This window comes from Anastrepha obliqua, chromosome 1 (assembly GCF_027943255.1).
Source record: "Anastrepha obliqua isolate idAnaObli1 chromosome 1, idAnaObli1_1.0, whole genome shotgun sequence".
Lineage (NCBI taxonomy): Eukaryota > Metazoa > Arthropoda > Insecta > Diptera > Tephritidae > Anastrepha > Anastrepha obliqua.
Window position 1 is genome coordinate 58,143,683 of NC_072892.1, and position 26,487 is coordinate 58,170,169.

The window sequence follows — 26,487 nt, forward strand, 5'->3', positions numbered from 1 at the left end:
AAATTCAAGCCAAGCCCTTGAAATTGTAAACTGTGTTTATGGTGCCGATACCGTAACAGATAAATACGTGCAATTTTGGTCTCGTCCATTCCGTTCAGGCATTTTTGATGTTAGAGAAAATGTCGATAAAATTAAAGAAATAATCGAAGTTGACCGGAAAGGAATTAATCTAGAGAAATAAAACTTAATACGAATGCATGAACTGTATAAACTGTGCCTATGGTGGAAAGGGGTAAGTATTGGAAAAGGGGCATTGAAAAAGGGGGAATGGCATCTCTCGTATAAGCTGGAACCTTCTTATAGCTTTTCTCTGGAACCATTTACACTAAGAACGTCGTACTTAAGACGGAAATATTAGATCTTGAAAAACGAGGCGTAGCTCCGCTCATACAAACTTAAATCTCATATCGTGAATGAATCAACGGAAATTTCAAGATCTTAAAACATTTTTTATGGATCGCTATCAGGATTTGAAAAGTAAAAATTTATATATTTTTATTTATTTCATTTATTTTTTGTTTATTACTTACAGTGAGAATTGTTATTGGTCGATTTTCTACCACGGGCGATACTAGCAGAAATGAATGTAAATGCATATAGATAGATGCCTGCGTATCTCGATTTTTATAACAAAATAGCGTATCAAACTGATTAAGAATGGTGTTAATTGCTACTACAGGACTATTTTCCAGCAGCAATTGCAAGTGAAGGGCTATAGTTTGACTTATTGACGTAGCCCTTCACTTTCAACATAACCAACTTTTACACTTTTTTCATTTGCATACTTTTCTTATACTTGACTAACTTTTCTAACAGCTTCTACCACAAAGTATACTAAGGATTCTTAAATTGTCATTTGCATTTAAAAATAATATTCTTTCTTAACTAACAATAAGTACTGGAAATTGCTTTTATTGCTCTTTCAACTTTACACAAACTTCGTTCAAATAAAGCAAGTGAACAAAGTAATTAAAAACACTCAAATAAACGAGTGAGCTTTGTACAGATGCAAGGACAAGCTATGCAAATAATACTTGCTAACATTACCGCACCCCACGCGCGCTTACGCAGAACTTACAGCAGTGGACTTGTCCATGGCACTGATGCACTTCCATAGTATGCTCGCATAGCTGCTTAGCTGAGTACAAACCATACACTTTCAAGTTGAGGAGCATATAAAGTGATTATTCTGCTATTATACTCGTACATTTTATTCATAATACATATTTTGTTTTGATGTGCTGCCAAAATTCTGTTGTTCACAATTTGTAAAAGCAATTGCAGTAATTACATCAGATTTTCAAAATATTTGTAAAGATAATCGCATAATAAAAATGCCACAAAATGTTGAAGCAGCCACAGTATTAACCAATTTTTATGCGATGATGATTTACGCGAAATATAATAAATATTTATTCTAAAATGGGTAGTGCATCCATTTTTCAAATGTGAGCTTATATTCTAATTTGTCCTGTGTCCTCAATGATGTCTTGCATTATCTGCGGTGTTAGTTGGCTTTTGCTGAAATTCTTTTTCAATCTCACTCATTTTATAATTGCAAGCCCTTTTTGTTCCAGGAAGCCCAAGAAGCAGAACCATACTCTGCTAAAACAAGTGTTTCTATAGGTAATTTTCAAGTATGACAGATTACCAGATTTGGCCACCCGAAGCTAAATTGTGAGAGTTCCATGCCATTGAAGATTCGGCAGCAGAATTCTGCCCGCTCATTACACATGCATTCACACATTCATCCAATCAGTTTTTGTTCAAATCGCAACGCAGTAAAATGACCGATGGCTGTATTGATTTTTTCGTATATCACCAACGCAATCTCAGCTTTTTCGTAAACAAACCGCCGTAATTACCCCAAAAACGCTGAGAGCCAGTTAACGGTCTGATGTTGGCCGTTCGTCCATTCTGTACACAGTGGGCAATTTGTGCTTAATATCAGAGCACTTAAAAGCTCTTTTTAAATCTGGGACTGAGCTAATAACGATCAGAATCACAAAATTGTACTACTTGCACAGCCAAGTCTTTGATAATATAAATTGTACTGCACAAATTGTTCGGCACTAGAATTAAACCACTCACAAAATAGGTTGGTAAAAACTATTAGTTTTATGAAACTATCCCAAGTTTTTTTTTAACAAAACTGAGATCTAACCAATTACGCCTGGAATAATAAAAGTCTTGCAACAAACAAAGGTTATTCACATATAATAAAATTGCAATAAAAATTTTACGCTACTCAGTTGATAACTACAGGTTGATTCCAGGATGAAGCAGACCTTAGACAACAAATATTTAAGTTCTGTTAATTTTTTTTATTCCTTTTCAGGCAATTGATACTATATGCTTTGGCAAACTTAGTCATGTAGCGATACTCAGATGAACAAAATGTACAAGTGATCCAAAGGTGTACGAAATGTTCGCACTGTTGCGAACGAAGTTTCCAGGATGCATGCTCTGGGACTCCGTGAGAAATACGAGCCATTGCCAATAAAGTCGAGACGATTGCAGAGCTGAAGAAGGAACTACGCCACAAAATCACAATTCTGATGTGATCATTCTATGTTAGCAGAGTGGTGGTGGTGTGCAATTAACGGATATGGTGTTTCCTATGTCTTCTACGTAAATTCTCTTTGAGATTAAATTCAATTAAACAATAAATCCATTTATACAAAGTGGCGCAAAATTAATCACCTTATCGGAATACATAATTTTTGCAAATGGCTTTGAAAGTCAGTCATATTTGACACTTGTGAACTAGGAAGCTGCACCAGTAATGGGGTGCATAAAAAAATAAGGATTTCCGACACTCAAAATCATTTTTTTATTTAGTAAAAAGCTTATTCAAAAACAATTTTGGATGAATAATTTTGCGCCACCTCACACCTTGTGCTTTAACTTTTTTTTATGTTTCTAAACTTCAGCTTTAGAAAAGTACCAATTATCCAAATATTAAACTACAAAGGTAGGTAGGCAGGTAATCCTCAATTAGCTCTGTGCAAATATTGCATTTAGAAAGTTTGATTTCTCCTTTGAGAAAATATAAGATATACTCACTTATTGCTTCGAACCAAAATAACAGATGGAGTACAAAATGCGCATTTGACAATACAAAAATGATTTAAGAAGGGAGGAGTTTTCTTTAAGATTCGATTATAAGCTTAAAAAATAATATCTCAGGATGTTATATAACCTGAAATATATCCATAAGTCGTATTTTTTGTACTAAGCCGGCATACTCCAAATATCTAATTTGTTGTAGCTTATCTGATATCAGATGCGGTTTCAGTTAAAAAACTGGGTTACCCTATAATAATAACGGATTCACTGACATGCCAGCTGATTTTTTATTGCCACTTTTCTTGTTAGCACTTTGAAGAAACGTGAGCGAGCACTAATTTGCCACACAAGTCACCCAACGGTCGATCTTTTACCCTATAGGTACAGTCATACTTATTTATCACATTTATTTGTCTTTCTACTTCCAGAGATGGCACATCTCTTCGCTTCCTTTTGTCCATACTGTTACCTCCTTACATATTTTATACTTCTTTTTTTACACCCTATATATATTTTTGTGCGTATATACATATGTATGTAGGTGGTATATTTTGTACTTACCGTATTTTAAAATACACAACTCGATAAAAACGGATCAAAATTATTCCCCTACATTCCATTCTCAAACAGTTACTTATTCAACAAATAAAAATCAAAATTTCTAACAAAATAAATTAGCTGACAATCACAAAGATTGTACACACGAAACAATACACAATAACAAAAAACATTAATATTTCGTATAACGACAATTGGAGACAGAGTAGGACGACAAATTGACCGCTCGATTTGTGTCAGTGCACACCAAGGAGTCAAAGATCACAAATCTCGACTAGAATGAATTGCGAAAATCAATATCTTATTGAAATTGAAATGTCAACGCGTTATGTGTCAAATCTCCAAGAGTGAAACCAATTGAAAAAGAGGAGTATATTAGATATTTAAATGAAAGAGTGTAGAAAGGAGAATTTTCAGTGGAAAGATATGTCTGCCTTTTGCACGCATAACTGCCAAGTAGATAGGAGAGGAAAGGAGAGAAAAGTGAAAATCAGCTGCCAATTGAATTACGGAAGTAGGCATGGGTGGCTGACCAGTTGGACAATGCAGCGCCGAACGTGGGATTGGGGCGGTAAATTTGTTTTACGAGGTTGAAAAGTATAAAAATATTAAATGCTTTGGCTGTTCATTTTGTAGTTTTAAGCTTACAATTTCTTTGGTCTGCCTTTTTTTTTTGCTTTTTAAATTCTAACAATCCACCACAGAGTACAAAACACATTTAACAAATTTTTACGCTTCACTGCATTTGCGTAGAATTTCACAATACATTTTTTGCTATGCTTTGACTGGTTTTTCGTTAAATATTTCATTTTATGTTTTTATGGGTTAATTTTTTTTTTGCTTCTTTGATTTAAATAATAATAAATATTTGTAGCTTGTTTGAGTTTTCATATTAGATGTTTTTTTCTTTGTTTGGCAGTATTTACAGGCGAACGCACAGTGAATGATTTTGTGTATTGAATTGTGCATTAATTTCGATTAAATTTTTATTCAATAAGTTTATTTAGTCGAGTTAAGGAATGTACAAGGAGGACGTAGAACGATTTACGAAACTATACAAATTATTTTGAAAATCGTAGTTACAGGACTGTACAGCAAATGAAAAGTAAGTAGAAAAAAAATAAAATGATGATTTATGAAGTTAAATTAAAAATGAAAAAAAAGAATGCATACACACAAATATGTGACAAAAATCAAATAAAATTAGTAAATGATGGAAAAATATGAAGAAATGAAAAACTATACATTTTAAGAAATTAGGAATTAAAAAATTGTTGGAAAAAATCAACCCACTACAGGTGAAGTTCAAAATCCAAAATCCGTGTCACTTGACGGTGAGGATAAAAGAAAACAAGAGTTTTTAATTATTTTTTGTTATATTAATGATTTATTTAGCATTGCATTTTTTCGATGGTATTTCTATTTTTTTTATGTAATAGTAATGCTAGTAGTTTTAATGTAATACTTTTTTTTGTTTTTTATTTTATGTTATACGTATTCCTTTCTTGCCTTTTTGCCCTATTGCTGTATGAAGTTTTAGTTTAGTATGAATGGAGTTGGCACTGCTAATCTAAAAAACGCCAGCATTCCCATTTCTGTCTAACACACATTCTCCTCTCTCACAACTTTGGCGCATTAATAGCAGTTCAATAGCAATGACCAATGAAAAAGCAGCTTTACTCTATATTCTAACATACCTATGTATTCTAACATAAGATTCCCCTCATTAGAGATTGATCACGGTTGAGAGTATACAGAAAGTTGCGCGCAAGACACATCAATAAGGTAGCTGCGGTGGAACAAGAACAATAATTATGCGTATTTTGAAGGTATACAAAGTTTGGCTGTTCAGAGCGCATATAAAATTAAAAAGTAGTAAAGTCAGATGATCCCCTTCTGTTTCTTTATTGATGTGTCTTGGTTACGCTTAACTGTAAAACTTTGCTCATGACACGAAACAGTTTTTTCTTTCTAATCTCTCTTTTTTACTCAGCATATTAACCTAGCCAAAATTTTTATTTTTACGTTCATCAAGCTTCATTATTTCGAAAACCTCTTCTTAGTTCCCTCATACGCCTCATCTGCGATTACGGCACAATAAAGTTAGTCTCATTATTCATTCTATTATTCTAGACTAGATATACGCAGTAACTATGAATACTCACTTTAAACTAACCTGCCCATTTGAGCTCCTTTTTTCTGCATTTCTTAAGGTTCTTTATTAAAAAGCTTACCAAATGTTAAGATACCTTATTTTTGTATAATAATGCTACTTCGCCGTCAAATTTGACAGAATCAGCTGATTTGCCGATATAATAATTGGAATTTTGTTTTCAATTTATTGTTGTATTGCTTTCAATTTTGTTGATATTAACAAGCGAATTTTTCGCTTTCCGAAAATATCCTCACGAATGTTGCAATCCTATAATCTATCATTATTATGGGATCTTGCACAACTAATTGAGTAATGACATTTACCTCTCAAAGTTCTCTGATGCTCTTTGAGTTTTATTGTAATACTTCGTCTTTATGCTACTAATCACATCTTGCACAGCTAATTGAGTACTAACCAATGAAGTTTTCCTCTGAATAAAAGAACAAAAATCATATATCCAAACTTAGCTACATATGTACCTATACCTATTGTATTCTTTCTACTTTCTACTTACCTCCTTTTGTAATTGCGGCGGGGAATGTCTAAACTAAATTCTTTGCATTTTTAACTTTGTTTTAATGCTCCTGTTCCCCTTTTCTAATTTCTGGTTTGTAGTTATATATGTTTTTGTTTTTACAACTGCTGTTAAGGTTATCTAGTAAGTAGCTTAAAATAAATAGAACTTATTTAGTAGTGATAATGAATTTATGAAAGATTGAGTTCAGGGCTTCAAGCGAAATATGGTTAGAGCGAAACGTTTACAAAAAACTTGTAAAAAATTGCATTTCTATTTTTTTTAATACTGAGGGCACTTGAAATACTTTGAAATCGCGCATATTATACTATACTATTCAATAGAAATTTAGACCTGTTTTCAGGTTTAACTGGATGCATTGCTTAGATTTAAATTTTGTCCAAAAATTCGCGGCAGAAAACAGTGCACTCAGAGCAAAGAGCGTAAACGTATGTGAGCAAGAACATGCATGCACATACACACATATATATTTATGCACACTCAGAGTCGTACTCGATTTCATCACTTCCTATATTCTGCACTTCCTATGTAGTACATGTGCTGAAAGCTCTGAACTTCCTGATCTTTTAAAAGCACTAAAACTCTTTACAAAAACACTTTTATAGTAGAGATTGCGGCTAATTTCTTGTAAAACTTGCAAAACCGTTTTTTTTGTGTAAAATTTTTAAGAACTTTTTGATTAAATAAAAGCTTTAAAGCTCTAGAGTACTAACAATTTCTTTTTTGTTGATTGAACTGCATTGCTCGTGAAACGGCGGCATTTTAAACTTTTTTCAATTATAAATTTCTCTTGAAGCCCAGAATGCATAATTATTTAATGATATTATTATGTTTAGTTGTTGTTATGTTATATTGATTATTATTAATAGCTTTAAATAAAGCTTTATGAATAAAAACCACTTTATTTGTGTTTTTCTTTTTAAGTTTAATGAAGCTTTTAAATCAGTTTTTTCTCTCTTCCTTCTTCATCGTAATTAACTAAATTTAAGATAAAAAATTTTCTGTTTGTTCGGTATTTATTATTTAAAATTAAAAGTAAACATATTTAATATGATGTTAAATACAATGAAACATTTAACGAATTTCTGCTTCTTAGCGGTGCTTTCATTTCATTTACTTTCTTTTGATCTTACTTCTTCACTCAACTACTTGTAATATAGATTTTTTTTACTTTTGCTTTTGTTCTACAATTTGTAATTCCACTAACTTACTTTATATATAGTAAGTGTATACGTTTAATAAGAGATATGTATATGTATGTGTATTTTAAGTAAAACATTTACAGACAAAAAATTTGTGTTGCCATTTTACTACATTGAATTTAAATTTTACTAAAAATGTAGTAGTAAATGTGGGCTTTGTTATTTGATGTATTTATTTAGTAGCATTTCTAAAAACGAACTTTGTGCAGCTGTGTAGATTTGCTAGCAAACATTGGCTATTTGCTCACATTTTTTATGCTGCAAATATATTTAAAAAATACAAATTTTATGAAATTATTTGCAAAAATTCTGTGTGCGTTAGTGGCAAAAAAAGTTACGAAACAAATTACTTTTACACAAAACGCCAATTGGTAGTAGTTATCTGTGTGTGTTTGCGCATTCCGCTGCTGACAGCTCACTCGACTTTCACCACGTCAAGAATTTGGATTCAAAAATTTTCTCATACATATTTACATATCTCAAATAAAAATTGCCCAATTTTCGTTGAGTGAGCTAACTTTAAGATGCTAAATGTACAAATTTGTATTAATCTGATTGTTTCTTTAGTGAATTTGAAAAAATTCTTTCAGTGTGGAGGATATGCTAATTCTCGTGATGTTGTTTTTTATTTTAAATTTTCTTTTTCGTGTTTACAACATTTGTAATTATTCACATAATTCGTTAAACATCGATTTCAATTTGATTCCTTCGTTTTTTTTTGTCATATTTTTTGTTTGGTTTACTTAGGAATTTTTACGATTATTGTTGTGTATTTTGTTACGCTTTGTTGTCGTTGTTTTTAGTAGAGTATTTATTTTTAATTTCTGATGTTTCTTTTTGTTTTTTGTTTTTGGTTTTACTTAAAATTTAATCTTCCTTACCCTTGTTGAGTGATTGGAGCAACTTATCTTCTGGCTCGTATTCCAAGGGCACCAAAGCGTTGGGTGTGTATGGCTTATCCTTCAGGTAGAGACCATAACGAGATGGGTATCTGGAGTAAAAAATTGTTGTTTTATTTATTGTTTCAGATTAGAATTAGTTGAGACATAATAATGAAAAATTGAGAGGGAAAGGGCAAAGATATAGAAAACGAAAGGAAAAATGAAAGTAAAGGAAAAGTTAAAGTGAAGTAAAAATAAAAATATACATGAAAGTAAAAGTAAAAATAAATTTCAAAATTAAAATAAAAGTAAAACTAAGTTACAAGTAAAAGTAAACGTTGAAGTAAGAAGTAAAGGAAAAAATAAAAATAAAATAGAAGTAAAATGAAAAAGAAAAATAAATGGAAATAAAAATGAAAAAGAAAAAATTAAAAGAAGAAAGTGTAGGAAATGAAAAGAAAAGAAAGAGGCGAATAAAATGAGAAAAGGTAAGGAAGAGAAAAAGAAACATAAAAAGCAAAAAGTTAAAGTAAATGAAAGAAAAGGAGAGGAAAGGTAAAACAACAAAGAACAAGAAAGAGGTACAAAGGGCTAATGAAGAGGAAAATAGAAAAGATAAAGCAAAGGGAAAAAAGAAAACTCAGAAAAAATGTAAAAAGGTAAAAGAAAAAGGAAGAAAGGAAGAAAAAAAGTGAAAGCAAAAGTAAATGTAAAAAGAAAGGGAAAAAATTGAAAAGCGTTAAGGAAAAGAAAAAGGAAGAGGAAAAGGAAAAGCAAAGGGAAAAGGAAAAGGAAACGGGAAAGAAAAAAGAAAAAGAAAAAGAAAAAGAAAAGGAAAAGGAAAAGGAAAAAGAAAAGGAACAACCAAAAAAGTAAAAGTAAATGTTGAGGAAAAGGAAAGGGAAAAACAATGATAAAAGTAAGAAAAAAGTATAAGGGATAAAGAAAAGGAAAAAAACAGAAAAAGGAAAGTGAATGTAAATGTAAAAAGAAATTTGAAAATAAAAAGGAAATTAAAATTAAAATAAAAGGGAAATGGAGAAGTAAAAAAAGAAAAAGAGAAGGAAAAGGAAAAGAACATAAAAGAGTAAAGGCAAAGAAAAACAACGTAAGCAAAAATAGATAAAAAGAGGAAAAAGAAGGAAAAGAAAAGAAGGAACAGGAAAAGAAAGAGAAACATAAAAAAACGAAAAGGAAACGGAAACGGAACCGGAATCATAAAGGGAAACGAAAAGAAAATATATAAAGAAAAACGGAAAACAAAAAGGAGAAGAAAATACAAAGTAAAAGTAAAATTGCATCGGCAGCTAATACCCATTCCGAAAAATTCTCAATAGCATTCAAAAATTTCTAACCAAGACATTTAAATTTTAATCTTGCGGCTGCTGAGGAAAAGAAGTGTATTGCGACGACTTCATAATCTAGGCAGCCACGACAGAAGACTCTTAAAACAGTGTGGAGTCTCAATGCATGGATAACGAATGCTAGTGCCCCAGTTTGTTAAGCACGAAAGACTTCCCAAACGATCCAACACTGGCTAAAAATAACTGGCAACACTGCAGATCCTGATATTCATTCAGTTTTAGCTAAGCTGACTCGAGATCCATATGAGCAGGATCTATCCGCAAGTGGTTAGAGTAACAACTACACTCTCTTTAAACTGAAAAATAATCCATAAAGCACACCACCAATGAGATTAGATGGGTCTTTAAATGATCACAGAGCATTTCATTATAAGAAGTGCTTTCCAGTAAGATATTTAAATCAATGGGCTACCATAAAGTGAACAACTTGTGTGTTGGAAAAATTTTCAGAATTGATTTTGGAATTCAATGGATGTAAAAGTAGTTAAGGTCATAATAGTTTTAAAATTACGACATTCTTTAACTTTTAACTGAAAATTGGAATTCACTATGCCAAGTCTTCTAGCCATTGATTGTCTTTAAACCTACATAGCTGCTTTTTTCTCTACCACTTATATTTTTATATTTTTTTCTTAATACTCCAACTCACCTGCGTTCGATTTCTTGCATGCGCTTCAAGTGGTCATTCCAAGCCCTCTCTGCGTCGTAGTTGGCTGGAACTGGAATTAAGCAATTTAAGTATGAAAAATAATATCTTACGTTTTCTTGATATTAAACAAATGGCTTACAGTGAAGGTATTAAAGCATTTAGGCTCAAAATCTCGCAAGCAAGTAAAATCCAAAGCAATACATACGAAAATATGCCGGAAAGCGTTAGCAAAATTGTAGAAGCATGAAAATGTGTTGGGTCCATGGTATAAAGCGGAGGAGCAAACAATGAAATTGCAATAAAGATATAAAAATATAAAAGCATATGATAGGTAAATCAAATATAGCAGAGAATCAGCATGAAAAGGTGTTAAATTTTTTATGAAATAAAATAAAAATTTAATTTGATGGCAAACATTAGATTATTTTATTTGTATTTTATGGTGTGATTTTTTTTTTCTTTAATTTATTTTTCTTTTATTATTTTTTGTTTTTTTTTTTTTGTAATTAGTTTCATTTCTTGTATGTTCTTTTTTAATTTTCTCTTCTGCAAAAATTTTAATTTTTTTTTTGTAATTTTTATGCATTTCTGGTATAACCCGCAAGTGCTGAAAGTATGGAAATCTTGAAGAATTGTTTTTTTACTCAGTGATTGTATAAATATTTAAAAATTCAAACTGAAATGAAATGTTTTCACAAAGTTATCATGGAATTGCAAGTGAATGAAAAGTGGTTGAACAAGAAAAAGCGAATAATGCAATGAAAATGTATGAGTGAATACGGGCAAACACGTAAATATATATGTGTAGAAGCCATATGGCTCACAGATGCTGAATAAAATATTCAAGTGTATTACTAAAAAAATATTTTATTAATTTTTCAAGTGATCGAAAAAAAATTCAAATTTCGGCAAGTGAAAATCAAGTAAAATATTCAAATTTAAATAAATTTTACTGATACAAATAAAAATATATTTCGTTTTAATATCAACAAAGCCGCTTCCATTCGGAAAGGTATAAGAAAAGCATTTGATTTTTTTTCTTTATAATTTTTATTAAAAGCGAACTCTTGCAACAATATCAAACAGTAATAAAAACAAGGTTTTGCATATAATTTTTAATCTGAAAATATTTAAAAATTTACTTTAACTCTTGAAAAACTTTGCAGTACCTGTTTGCAGAGTGAAATTGCTGTAGACTCTATCTGAGCCATTGTAGCAGAAGAAGAATGCTGAATCTAAAATCTGTATTGGTATTGAGTCAAATCTCCTAAAATTATTCAGCGGTAAACTAATAAAACCAGCTACAAAATTAAATTTGCATTTAACACTTTATTAAGAACAAGAGAACAATTAACCGTAAAACATTGAAAAGTGACAAACTAACAAACTTGAATTTGAATTTCAAAATAGTTTTTTATTTGAAATCTCCATTACACACTTTGAGTTTTCAAAGGAAACCAAAACAAGTTATACAAATATGCACACATATACACACATTGATGTAAATACATATATGCTTTAAAGACATTATCAACAGTATAGTACAGTACAACAGTTTTAAGTACATTTAGGTAATATTTTTATTTGGAGAAATTTGAAGAAATATGTCTCCCACGATTATCACTGGAAACCAAATTTTACGCAATATTTATATACAATATTTTTTTTTGTTTGTTAAAAACATTTTCTTTCTTTTATTTTGTCTAGCTCTAATAGTGCATGTTTTATTTTTGCACAGGCTCTAATGTTTGTGTTTGTTTGTGAAGAAAATAAAATGGAAAAAAAGAGAACGTTTTGTTACTTTTATATACAAAGTACCAAACAATAAAAGTTGCATTTGCTAATAATGAACTGAATTTAAAACACTTTAATGAATGAATTTAAAACAGTTTATATTTAAACCAAAATAAATTATGGAAACATTTATTATTAAGCCAGAATGTGTGTAATAGGAAAAGAAACGATTGCACAAATTTTACTTATAGAGATTCTTGAAGCTGGCAAGAGAAAAAATTATGCATAAATATAATCACTTTTATGGAACATAGACGGTTTTTTTTTTATAGAACATACTTTTTATGAAATTACATTTTAAACATTATTGTATGCATTTTTTACTTCTAGCCTACTTATATATTTCCATCGCGCCTTAACTGCACTCTATAGCTCCTTTCGAACTCTGTTGGCCTAACAAAAATGTTAACAGTGATACTCATATGGCAAATACAAAAATACAGTCAGCTCTGGTAACCATATGGTATCAGCAAAGCTCCACAATGTAAGCAAACAGCATTTGTATGCATTTTTTTAATGGATGTATTTCCTCCTATAGCGCTTTAGAGCTCATATAAGCTACTTTTGAAATCTGTTGGCCCAACAAAAATGTTAACAGTGATACTCATATGGCAAATACAAAAATACAGTCAGCTCTGGTAAACATATTGTATCAGCGAACCTCCGCAATGTAAGCAAACAGCATTTGTATGCACTTCTTAGTTGTTGTCTATGTATTTCCCCCATGTCTTAACTGCATTTTACAGCTTACATAGGCTCCTTTGCTCTCCTCTGCTGGCGCAACAGAAATGTTAGCAGTGATACTCATATGGCAAATGCAAAAATGCAATCAGCTCTGCCGGCCATATTGAAGAAGCAGACTTCATCAATAAAAGCAAACAGCTGATATTTTATTTAAGACTATTGCGCTGCAAGCTTAACATATCTCCTAAATTATCGAAATTTGTTCCCAGTGGAAATATTACAATATTATTCAGACTTCTTAGAACAGCAATCTCTCATAGTTCCTTCAGAATTTCAATAAAATTTAATCCACATATTGCTTGAGTTTATTACTGAAATTTTACAATGATGTACTCAATGTATTCGTTGATTATCTTTCCTTTTTTGTAAGAATACAGCAGCTTAAAAACTACATAGCTCCTAAGCAACACAATTTTCGAGTTTAGGGTAAGAAAGAAAAAGTCTGTGTTTTGCTACAAATGGTTAAGCTTACAAATATTAAGTTTCAAAAATTTAACTGGCAATCAAAATATTAATGGAACTTATTGAACCAAACGCATCTGCTTCTCTCGAAATAAGCGTATTTTTTATATTGAATAATTGTATTGTATAACGGTATAAAAAGTGAACATGATCTATGCATATTTTCAGTCGTTCTATGAAGAATATATTTAGCATATATTTTCTTTATGTATGTAAGTATGTACACACATAATAATATACTAAATAAGACACTTCCGCCACATATTGGCAATCGGCGCAAACCCCCACAAAAGCCGACGGTTATTTGATATCAAAGATGAACAGCGAATTTTGCCATGAGATGCGAGAAAGGCAACGAAGAATTGGAAGGGGCAACGGAGACATTTATGAACTGTTCTGAGCATACATGTGTATGAATCCATGTATATATGTGTTGAATATTACAGAAAAACACAGCCATTTCCTAGCAAATAATATGTTATCGATGTACGAGTATACACGCATACGTGGGTGCTATGTGGATTTTATTAGTGTGCGGATTTGAGGGTGTTTGTTGAAATATCGAGCTTGCTTAGGAGGAGAAAAGAAACGAGCGCTAATACGCGTACAAATAAACAACATTATTAAATTTGTGTACAGAATTAAAAAAAAAACATTCAACTGCGAATTTCAAAAAACATTTATACAAGAAAAAAAGGAGATTAAATGGCTGTAGACCAGCGAAAGAAAAAACAACTAGAATTTTAAAATTAAAGGGCAAACAAGCACTACGATTTTTCCTATCTAAAAAAATAAAATAAAATTACGTGCCTGCTGCATTTATTTTATAAGAAGAACTGCCAAGTCTATGCTATACAAAAATACGAAATTTCAAGGGTTGAGTAATACCATATTCGCACTTCGATATGCCAAACAAAACAAGAAAACCAAAAACAAAACACTGCATTGACGTAATTTACTGATGGGCTATTTTTATGAAAATTAAATCATTTGGAAACAACGAATTGTCGACGACAATAAACGGACTTCCTTTGGCAACAAGCAAAACCAGCCTGTATATATTTGTTTTATTTAAAATATTTCTATTTATTTCATTTGCCCAAATAGATGTACATATACAATTTTCTTTTTTCTTTTGGTGTTTTTGGTGTTAATGAAATAGTGCCGCAAAGTGAATGGGTTTTGCCAACTCGTAACACCTTTGAGGTGTTACAAATATTTGTGGGATGACGCATACGCATGCAGTGTCATCGTATGTATGTATGTACATATTCGAAAGATGCAATCGCAAGTGCGCTGAACGATGAATCGTCGACCGTAGGGGTAGAAAAAATTAAGTATGCAATTTATACTAAATGACTCGAGATGCTTTGCATTTATGCGATAAATGCTTGTAGATGTGAAAATGGACACGAATTTTGTGCAACTGTGCGATGTACCTTGTAGAACTATGATTGAAACAGTCGAAAAGTGCCATGAATTTGCTATTCGACTTGTTGATGAGGAAATTGGCAGTGAAAATGAATGTTGTTTTTATAATTAAGTAGGCTTGAAATAAAACATTGAAATAAGATATTGAAAATTTTTTGCAAAGCAGCAGCTGATTGTGATGGAAAAAATCGAAAGCTGCGAATTAAGGATGTGCTAATAAGTATATAAATACACGTTTACAAATGCAATAGTTTGCAATAAAAACCACTTAAAATAAATAAATTACTAAAGGTATAAAAAAATGCTAGAAATCAGATCAAAAACCAGAATAGAAATAGTTCTCCTGCAGAAAGATTTATCGCTATAATTAAAATATATATATATACATACAGTGGCGATCACAATAAAAGTAGTGCGATATATTACAAAGTTTTCACTATTTTTTTTTTATTAAATTTTTTGAAACAAACAATTTTGAGCACTCGTTATATGGAGAAAATGCATAATAAAGTTAAATATACATAAATAAATGCATAATAAATAAATACATAATAAAATTGTGAAAAATGATCGCTAATTTTAAATCACTTTAAACTTGCAAAATAGTAAATCCAAATTAAATGAGCTACAAAACTACATTTTTCGGAAGCTCTAACTAAGAATTTGAGATTTTAATGAGAATTTGTTGAATTTTTTTTTAGTTTTTTACAAAGTTTGAAACTTTACACATATAGTTTTTGTTTTAGTATAAATTGGTAATTTTTTTTAATTTAAAAAAATTTAAAACGAAAAAAATAATTAAATAATTATAATTAAAAATTTTAAATAATAATTAAAAGTTAAAATAAATTAAAAAATTAAAAAAAAAGAAACGGAGACATTCAAAACAAAAGAAAAAGAAACAAAAACACATAAAAATTTTTTGAAAGAAAAACTTAAAAAAAATTAAAAAAAAAATAAAAGAAAAAAAACCTGGCGGTATGTCGCGTTGAAGAAAAACTTAAAAAAAATGTAAATAATAAGCAAAAACTGGCAGTATGTCGCGCTGCTATTACTACGGACGCCTCTGTATGTGTCTGAATTTATAAGACGACTTTATATAAAGAGTATAGAAATGTAAAATATTTTTGCTTTAATTAATAGTTTTTTTTATTTTAGATTATTAGATTTCGAGAATTTAAGCCTGTCGAGGTATTTATTGATAATTTCTTCGTTGAAAAAATAAATTTGAAATACAAATACAAATACAAAATTGAATACAAGTAAAAAAAATCACATTATTTTCAGCCAATAATTTATTATTCTAAAGAAGAAAGTATAAAAATTTAGTTATTTTAGCATAATTTTTATTTTCCTTTTTTTTTTTTTTTTTTTTGTTTCAAAAGCATATCCCTAATTGCCGCAGTTTAGTGATTGTATGACGCTGATGTATTGATATTTAAAAATGTTGTTCAACATTCCTACAAACACTTACTTGTTCTGCTGTAATGGTGATCGTAGATGGCACGTGGCGAGTAGCCATAGGTGTCTCTGCTCACGGGCAAGTATCTGTAGCCGTGCGACTGCACACGCTCATTGGCAGTGGCGGGCTCATCGAAGATGCTCCTGTATGTGCTTGGCGAGTCCAAGTATGAGCTGTATGGGCGGCTTACGCGTGGAGCCTCGTGGGCACGAATATCTTCAGAGCCTAAAAGATGATGAGATGGAAAAAAAATCAATCAAATATTGTTTTAAAAATGATTGATTAAATATATAAAAATATTTTTTTGTTTATTTTTTGTTTTTGTTTGTTAAATGACTAAAACGTTCCTATTGTTATTAGAAATTTAACAGTTTATTCAGCATTTTTAGGAAACAAACGTTTATTTTGTTCTTCGTATTTTTTAATGACTTCATTGCACCTCCTAAATGTTTTTTTTTTTTGTTTTGTTATTCTGGAGAAACACTCCACTCAGACTACTTTCATATTTTTTTAATGCATAACTGAGACTATACTCCGTATTCCTTGAAAATTTTGAAGTGGGATACCCATAACTTTCCGAGTTACATTCAAATACGTAAACCAGTATTTTTGAAAAATTACACACAAATATTTTTTCTGAAATAGCAAACAAAAATTTTCCCCACAAATTTTTAACAAAAAATTTTAATTTTTCAAAACAAAAATTGTTTTTAATTTTTATTCTAATATTTTTTTAATGTTTTCCTAATTCTTTTTGTATTGTATTCTAATGTTTTTTATCCTAAAACATTAAAAAAAAACTTTTAGAAATGTTAAAAATAAGCACAGATAGACTTTTAAAAATTCAAAATTTTCAACATTGAATAAGTCTCAAAATTATTACATCTTTTTCAAAATGTTTTCATTTTTCTATATTTTTTTAATTTTGTTCTTATTTTTTTCTACGAAAAAATTCTAATTTTTTCCAAACAAAATGTATTCCAATTTTTGGAAAATAAATCAATCCAATTTTTTAACTTTTTCTAATATTTTTTTTTGTCCTAAATAATTCAAAAGAAAATTTATATTATAAAATTATTAAAATTGTTTTTTAAATGTTTTCATTTCATTCAAATTTTTTTTAATTCTCTTTTAATTTTTTTTTGTCCAAAAAAAATTAGATTTTTTTATGAAAATTTTTTATTTTTTTTTTTAATTGTTTTCTATTTTTTCTCTTTTTCATTATTTTTTCTTATATTTTTTGTCGTAAAAATTAAAATAAAATGTATACAAATGTTAAAAATAACCGCAGGTAGACTTTTAATTACTCTATGACTATATTTTCAGCATTGAATTAATATGAACATTTTTTTAATTTTGTTTGACCAAAAAAATTTTAATTTTTTCTAAAAAAATTTTTTCTTATTTTTTTTAATTGTGTTCTATTTTTTCTCATTTTTTTATTGTTTTTTTCTAATTTATTTTGTCTTAAAAATTAAAAAACAAAATTTATAAAATTGCTAAAAATAACTTTAAATTATTCTATGCCCAAATTTTCAACATTGAATAAATATGAAAATTATTATTTTCTTTCCAAATTTTTTCAGTTTATTCTAATTTGTTTTCAATTTTTTTTCAAAAAACCTTTTTATTCTAATTTTTTTCTAATATTTTTTCGTCATTAAAAATGCAAAAGAAATCTTATAGTAATGTTAAAAATAAATGCACATAAACTTTAAAAAATTCTATACCTAAATTTTCAACATTGAATAAATCTCAAAATTATTAAGTTTTTTCCAAATTTTTTCAGTTTACTTTTTAATACTCTCAAGCCTACAAATAAGCCAATTTTCAAAAAAATCTGGCTTTTTGCACATATAGCAAATTTTTATTTATAAATTTCGTTTTCTTGAAATATAAAAATCTTGAATCTGAAAACTAAAAATCTCTAACTGTAACCTCATCAAATATAACATTAAATAAACCTCGTTTCATTACTGCTTAGCAGGTCCAGGTGGAAACGCACACATATTTACTTTACATTCACTACATTTACATGTATACATATGCATATACATATATACTTGTATGCCGGAAGAATTGCTGGATACACACTTTTTCGCAAATTCTTTCGTATTTTTTTCAAATACATTTAATTAGGCTGCACGCAATTAAGAGCACAAATATTTAGCGACCTCAGAAATTGTACGAAAAAATTTAGTGAACAGTGGGAGACGGAGTTTTTCGTACCACTAAAATCTCTTAAAATTGCACCGATGAAAGGAATGCCCACAAGCTTTGTGAATGCATTTTCAGGAATGGCTATTAAGTGCAGAGTATTGAGAATTCGCAGATATTTCGCATAAAATTCACAAAATTTTTTGAGATTACATTTGCATTTTTGCTGTTTGTTGCATTAGTGAAAAAGTTTTAGCGCAATAAATTAGTTTAATTACAAAAACAATTTTGAATCTTTAAATTATTTTCGCCATTATGCATACATACATATATTCCAGTGCACATGCAGCTATAAACTCAAGCGTATGGAAGAAATTCTTTTCTATTTTCCCATTTGCTTTTGTTTTTTTTTTTTGTTCTCTATTTATTCGCTATTTCTCAATATTGGCTTTTAGCCAATTTTTCGCAGCTAAAATACGTAAATTTCAACGCATATCTTCGCAGAAGTGATAGTTTTTGGCTGCCTTTTAGGAATTTTTCTTTAAATTTACGTGAATCTATGTATCTTATCGTTTTTCAGTTTCATGTTATTGTATTTTTTACGAAATATCGTTTTATGAGTTCGGGCAGTGAAAATTCTGTACAACACAAAAATAATCCGTGTGTTGGCTGTCTAACTGGGTTGGTTACTCGCTTCGAAAATAGCACAAATTTGCTGCTTTTAGTTATACATTCAGTTCGTCTATCGTCCATGTATGTGTGTTTGTGTGAGGCTGTGCATGTGCACGCAAAATTTTATTATACAAATTAAATTTTTGTTTTATGATTTCAACAGGCATTCCGATCGAACGGCATATGAAGACATTATCGTGAGTGCAAGATCAAATGAACTGTGATACGTATATATGCATATATATGTATACATATACATATTTATATAAAAACTACAATATATACGCCGAGCATATGTGTTTAAAGAATTTTCTGATGGCGCCCTAAAATAAATTTAAATTCTTCGGTGGTATGATTTTTTGTTGAATTTGTGACGTGAACGCAATAAAAGTAATCCGTTGTATTATCTAATGCCGAGTAAGTATATAGTATATATGTATATATATAGATATTTATTTTTTATGTGAAAAAAATTTTAGTATAGCTCGAAATTATATTTATGTTGAAGAAACGCCAAGGGTCCAAGTAAATATGCAGAAAACTTTGGTACAAATTTTTTAATGTCCATTGTTTGAGCAGTATAAAAAAAATGTGCCAATCTCTGAGAGATAATAATAACTGTAATATCTGTATATAGCCAAAAATTCGACTTAAAAGATCTTTTGTACCCTCCGGCATGTTTTAAAAGTAGTTAATACCAGTCCTATTGATGAGCATTCTGACCATTAAATGTATTATATCAGGTTCTAAATATACACCCTGTGCATTTTATCGGAGAGGCATTGCTTTGAAATAAACAAAATATATTTATTCTTCTTCTTCTCTCTTGCTTTTCCCCCTTTTCTTTCACTTGGGTCAGCTCTCCTAGTTTGTGATCGCCAGATTTTTCGATCTGGATTCGTCTCGCTATTTAAATTCGCATTACGTCGCTTTTATTCGTTTTTTGTTGCTTTTCGGTGCACAAAATACATTCAAAAGTACAAATAAAGATTTAAAAAAATTATAAGCGAAGCCAGCTTTTAATTTAAGCCCTGTAGTACTCTTGAAAATAGTGTCACAACCTCTCTACTACACAATGGCGAAAAAATCATTATATTGAACTTTTAGGTTGATCTTTTTTTTAAATATTTTTACTGTGGTTATTAAAAGCTTAATAAGAACTAACAAAGTGAAAAGATGCTGCTTGTTTTTAGTAACCTTCAATACTCCAAAAAGAAGCTCTTAGATACTGGAGAGCAAACTCTCCGAGACCACTCACTGCATACCAAAACAGTATTGCATGGAGTGGAATGGAAGGGAATAGAATTGCGTATGGCCAGAATTACTCCAAACACACAGGCAATATTTCTCATTCCTTTTAAGGCTTAGAGGGTAGAAATTCATTGCTACTCTGCAAACTTTTCACATTTTTTAAAAATATAAGCAGTTTGCCGAGAGAAAAAAATAAAGCTCAATCATTCATAACACAAGCGACACAAAAATGTACCATCTAAGTCTGGGAAAAGTCAGACGGCGGTTAAGAAAATATTCTGCGCTTTCCTCGTCCTCTATTTATATTTATATTATATATTATATATTTCTGGCCTTGTACACTTACAGTATTGCCAGGTGACATTTGCATACACATCCGAATTCTACTATACTGTAGAACCGACCTCACTTAGGTCGCAGTTCATAGAAGTCAAATAGTGGAAACTGTACAGAAGAAGAACTTCTAAAGCATGCAGTTTATTTTCGAAAAATAATTCATTAGTATGCCAAAGCAAGGTGGTCATTTTTGTGACGCATTTTAACCCTCTAACTCCTCAATAGGTGGAGCTTCCTTGTCTCATTTGCGGGAAAATATACGTAACAGAGGGATATAATGGGCTACAAAGTACTGAGTATTTTAATACAAGGTAGCACAAAATTAATCACGCTATTGACACTTTTGAACTAGACAGGTGCAGTATACAAACAGATATGCAAAGGAGCGCGTAAAGATCCAAATAAAGTTTTCTATCATTTAAAATCATTTTTTTAGTAAAAAAGTTAATCAAAAGTAATAATCAATGGGTGATTAATTTGGCGCTACCATGTACAACATGGCTCAAAAATTCATATTGAACATCAGGAATAAGTCAAAAAAATTATATCGCCCTTATCCCGAATTTCAGTGCTCTCATGTGCGCTCGATTACAACAAGAATTTTTTGCAAACTGCTGCTTAGACAACGATAACAGATATTTGGGAAATGTGATAAAAATTTTAAAATCTGCCGCAAGCTGACCAATAACTTAAAATATCACTACCTAAAATGAGCACCTACCAAAATACAATTTCTACTTAACCCAAAAAATTTTTTTCTGTTTTCGTGTATCGTTCTTTTTTTTTCTTTTTTCTCTTTTTTATTAATTTTTTTTTTTTTTAAATAAAATTTTATTTCCCAGCTTTCGAACGTAATCTAAACATTTACCTACTAAATTTCAAGTCAATTTTCAAAATTTTTCTTAATTTTTCTTTGAAAACTTACCTTTCAGCGATCTGATGTAAGATTGCCAGAATTTCGCCTTCTTGCTGGGGGTCTCGTTGCGACCAATCATTTCCAAATGACTTTTAAACATTTTGATCGATTTGCTGTTGCTTGTGTTCGAACAGGAAACCTTATTTATTTATTTAAGTTTACTGAGGTTCGATGTCAAATATCTCGTTCGCTGTAATAAATGAAGAAACAAAGGAAAAAAGTAAATTAACGGCGACGTCCAAACTGAGCAAGCGTTTCAGTGATGTGTTTATTTTTAATTTCAAATTCTTTGAAATTTAAATTCTCAAGCAATACAAAATTTAATTCCTAATATTCAGTATATTTCATTGACGATGACGATCACACATCACTCTCTTATATAGTCATGATCAATTTTCATAACAACAGGTTTCAATGTACAAAACTTTTTCTTATTAATACATATATGCGTATACTTATTTTAAAGTTTTTACTTTTATGCTTAGTTATTTTCTATCTGTTCGTTTTTTTGTAATTCTGCTCCAGCTTTTTCGGATGAAAAAAAACCGCAGAAAATGTCGACGTTCGCAAAGACGACAAGATCACCGAACACTAAAAATATAATTTCACTTATAATGAGAAAATGTTCACACTTTTCAAAAATGTTTCGTCAACTACGCGCATACACATAGCCAAAAACAAAAACAAAGACTATGGTACACTCTCATACAAATATGCATATATACACATGTGTGTGTGTGTGTGTAGCAAACGAGAGCACCACAATTTATGTGTCGTGTTAAAGGTGCAGGTTTCGTGAGGCGGCAAGCGAAGGTGGGCAGCACAAAAACAACACCAACAAAGCTTTTTAGCATACGTATATATAGGAACAGGCCAATACTGTGCGCTCGCGGAAAATTCTATACTATGTAAATGCTAAATGTTGAAGGTGTTGGTGATAATGATATTGGTTTGGCTGATCGAGTTGATGCTGCTGGTGATGGTGGTGCTTGCTGGTGGTATTAGTGGATCATGTACATAGTTGTTGGAAGAAGTGGCTTCAACGTGAATAGCGGCAGCTAAAATTCACGGTTATTTATAAATGTCCTTGAGTTGAATATTTTCACAGTGCGCCAGTGGTGGGTTAAGTTGAGAAGAAAAAGATACTTTCGTATGTGCATATGTATGTATGTAGGTGTATACGGTATACTCATGCATGTGCTGTGGCGCTATGGCCACTTGCTGATGTCGGTCTTCAGTTTGCTTGGTGATGATTTTAATACATACATTTTTATTTTTCATTTTTTTGTTGCCTCTTATTTTTTGGGCTTTTTCCACTTAGTTTTTCTGTGCTATTTATTTTTGTGCTTTGCACACGAAAAAAAATTTTGGCACACAAAAAATATTGAGGTATATTTTTCGAAAAAAAAGCAAACAAAAAACAAAAAAACAACAAAAAGCTACTTGTTGCTGAGCTGCTTCCCTGCTGCTCTTTTATATCGCTACATTTTGAATTAAATTGCGTTTGGGACTGCCCATGCCATTTTTGGCACGGTTACAAAATTTTTCAATATCTCATCTTTTCAGCATGTAGCTTTTCAAAATTGTTGTCTGTTGCTAGTAGCTCCAAAAATTAATGTGTGCGTGTCGTAGCTGTTGTGTAATCGAATTTAATTGGCATTGCATTCCGCTATAAGATTCATTATTGTTAAAAAATATTGGTATAAATTTCGGTTTGTCAACATTTTTCAAAATTTTCTAAATATTTATCAACATTTTTCAGCTTATCGCCGAGCATTTGGGGTTGCACTTTGTATTGAGATACATAATCGTCTTTAACACAAATCTACATAAATAAAGCTAAGCAGTTTGTTTATTAAACCCATTGTGATCGGCTTTTAAGAGTCTTTAACATTTTTGTAATTTTCTTTTCTTTTACCAAAATTCAGTTCACTTTTCCGTATGCGGCATACGCAAAGCTTAAATTGTTCAACGAAAAATCATTTCAGAATGCATTTTTTTTTGGATTTTTTGCTTTTTAATTCCTTTATTTATTTTATTTTCCTTTTTATGAATGAATTTTTTTACTTTTATTTTATATCTTTTAGGAATTTTTTATTTTTTTTATTTTTTATTATCATGTTTTTTTTTTTTTGTAGTAATTCCTCGTAACCGCTTGCTTCCTGCTTCTACTGTCCAATTTATTTCAGTTTATTTACTTGTATATTTAACTCTTCACTTTATCTAAAACATTTTTTTTTATTTTTTATTATTTTTTTTTTTTTTGGTACCCTCAGTTGAATACATTTGCAAAAAAATTTCTTACATTTTTATTTACTCCTACTAAAAAAATAGCGATCTATCCTCAACGAAGAATTTTTTCAAACTGTTCGATGCTGAATATCAGCTTCACCAATTTCATTCGCTTTATCACAGATATTCCTTTTATTCTTAAAGTGTAAAAACTCACCGATATGCGTGCAAAGTGGATTTGCCAACATAAACATATGCACTAATACAATGAAAAATTGCACATGTAAGTGTACGTCGCAATGGCAGTAGTGGTGGCAAAAAGCTCTTTTCGCCAACGCTTTCCGTCCAAAACAAATATATACACTTTTAGTTTTCACACACAGATGTACATCTATATATATAAGTATGAATGTGTATAAATACATATGCATGTGTGCTTGCCAGCAGTACATATTTACTACTAAACACACACATGCATATATACTAGGGTCTCTGCATCCTCCCACGATCTACTACACCCTGCTCTGCTCTGCCACCCGATTTGCTACATTAGCGAATATTCAAAGTATCTCTGCTTGTTGATTTTTTTTAATTTTTTCAATTTTTTTTTTTTTTCATTTTCATTTCAAAAATTGTATTATTCTGTTTGAAAAAAGCCTTGGAAAGTCTTTCAAGTGATCGCCCCGGACACTGTGTATGCTGATCACAGTTAATCGGAGATTATGTATATTCGTATGTGCTCGCATACGACCGCCTCAATTACCCTCACGCACACACAGCCATGGGTGGGTTGTATTCATTGGCATTGTTTGCCAATTTTCCAACCACAATTATGACAGCGTAAGCGATTTTGGCCATTTGCATTGCAACTTAGGCAGCAGCTTCACTGCTGCATACCCACTTCCCTTCTCCACTTTCACAAGAAAATGCTACTTAATTGGATTTTGCTTGCTGCATGTCAATTCTCATTTAAGATTACCTCTAAAGACCTCGAGGTCTGCATACTTATACGTGTATATACATACGTACTTACATATGTATACATACATACAAATGTATTTACTGAAAATTTAATTTTGATTTTTTTGCGGCCTTTTGTAAATTAATTTTTGCAAACGCTTTCGTATTCCTGAGGTCTTTGCTCTCCTTAATTTGTTTTCCATATTAATGGATCATATAAATTACAGTGTTGCTCTTGCATATGTCCCACCCACTGGTAGTAAATCACCATACCAGCAAATGTTACATATAACTACGTCAATTTTGATCTTGAACGCTACAGTGACCTCTTCCTCTTACTCACTCACCCACCTGCTGACTCTTTGCGCTGCTGTTTAGCCTTCTCGCTTCATTTTTGCATTTCTGCCTGTGAACTTAAATCTACTTTTAAGCAAATATTTATCATTGGTATATATGTACATATGCGTGGATTTTAGACATAAAACTAAAAATTCTAAAGTTTTTTATTATAATTATATACCAATTAAATGTGTGTACTTTGTGCATAGTTGCTATGTTCACAACATCATGAGATCATTGGCTGCCTTAGCTGATTTTAGTTTACATTTTTGTACCAAATTTATATTTGTTTGTAAACAGAGAATCTTTTCCGCATCATTCGTTGGCGTAGTGCAAATTGATTCAGTTTTTATAGTTCGCAGAATTTTTTTTATTTCTACTTGTAATTATTATTATTTTTATTAATTTACATAAATATACTAGTGACACTTCCTGATCTATAGGGTTTTCCAAACAGAGATGTTATTTTGGTATTCAAAGAAAAATGCTATTTTTTAATACAAATGATCGGATTCATTATAAAGAGGAGGGTATGCCGTTAATAAGGGAAAATAACATCAGGCAAATGACCACCACGACCATGCTTACAGGACAATATCCTTTTCATGAAATTTTCCATAACTGAATTACAAAGTGGCTGCCCCATGTCCTCGATAGCCTCACGAATTCTATCTTTGAGGTCTGGAATCGACCCTGGGCTGTTGGCATAGACCTTTTCTTTCACGTAGCCCCAAAGAAAAAAATCACAAGATCTCGGTGGCCAATTGTGATCACCTCTTCGAGAGATAACACGGTCCGGAAACTTTTCCCGTAAAAGATCAATGGCTTCGTTGCTTGTGTGGCACGTAGCACCGCAGATCAATACCATCCAATTCCGACCATAAAAAATCGTTAATCAACTCTCGATAGTGCAATCCATTCACCAATAACACCTGTTATTGGAAAACCCTATATATTAAGAAAAAATATACATATAAATACAAATAAATGAAAAACTAATCCGATTAAAAAAAATAAAAAACAATAATAATAATAATAGAGATGGTGGAGCAAAATTAATCATCCAATTTTGTTTTTAAGAAACTTTTTTATAAAGATAAAAATAAAATAGGGAAAAATAGTAATGGAAATTTTTATTTTGATCTTTAAGGTGCTGGCCCAATGTACGCTGACTTTGCTTGCTGTATTTGCTTTGCTTGACTTAAAACTTGAAACTTGTATGACCAAATGGGCGCTTTGATCGTTGTCATAACAGTGAGGTGATTCTTAAAAGAAAAAAGGAAGCAGGGATGTTAACCAAATTCAATAATACATACTA

The 26,487-nt window shown here is 30.6% G+C and overlaps 1 protein-coding gene across 8 annotated transcripts in view; it reads right to left on the minus strand.

Moving 5' to 3' along the window:
* The window catches only part of LOC129235963 (uncharacterized), a 38,583-nt gene extending 14,540 nt beyond the window's left edge, over positions 1 to 24,043 (minus strand). For 6 of the 8 annotated variants that reach the window (XM_054870063.1, XM_054870060.1, XM_054870061.1 and 3 more), the window contains exons 1-5: positions 23,944 to 24,043; positions 21,648 to 21,828; positions 16,319 to 16,531; positions 10,414 to 10,483; positions 8,401 to 8,510 (exon numbers count right to left, since the gene is read on the minus strand). In XM_054870063.1, coding sequence (XP_054726038.1) covers positions 8,401 to 8,510; positions 10,414 to 10,483; positions 16,319 to 16,531; positions 21,648 to 21,738 — 484 coding nt within the window. In that variant the 5' untranslated portion in view covers positions 21,739 to 21,828; positions 23,944 to 24,043. Of the gene's footprint in view, positions 1 to 7,314; positions 7,778 to 8,400; positions 8,511 to 10,413; positions 10,484 to 16,318; positions 16,532 to 21,647; positions 21,829 to 22,111; positions 22,243 to 23,943 lie in introns of those variants that run through there. The other 2 variants (XM_054870066.1, XM_054870059.1) reach the window with 2 other exon arrangements.
* Between the last annotated feature and the right edge of the window lie 2,444 nt (positions 24,044 to 26,487).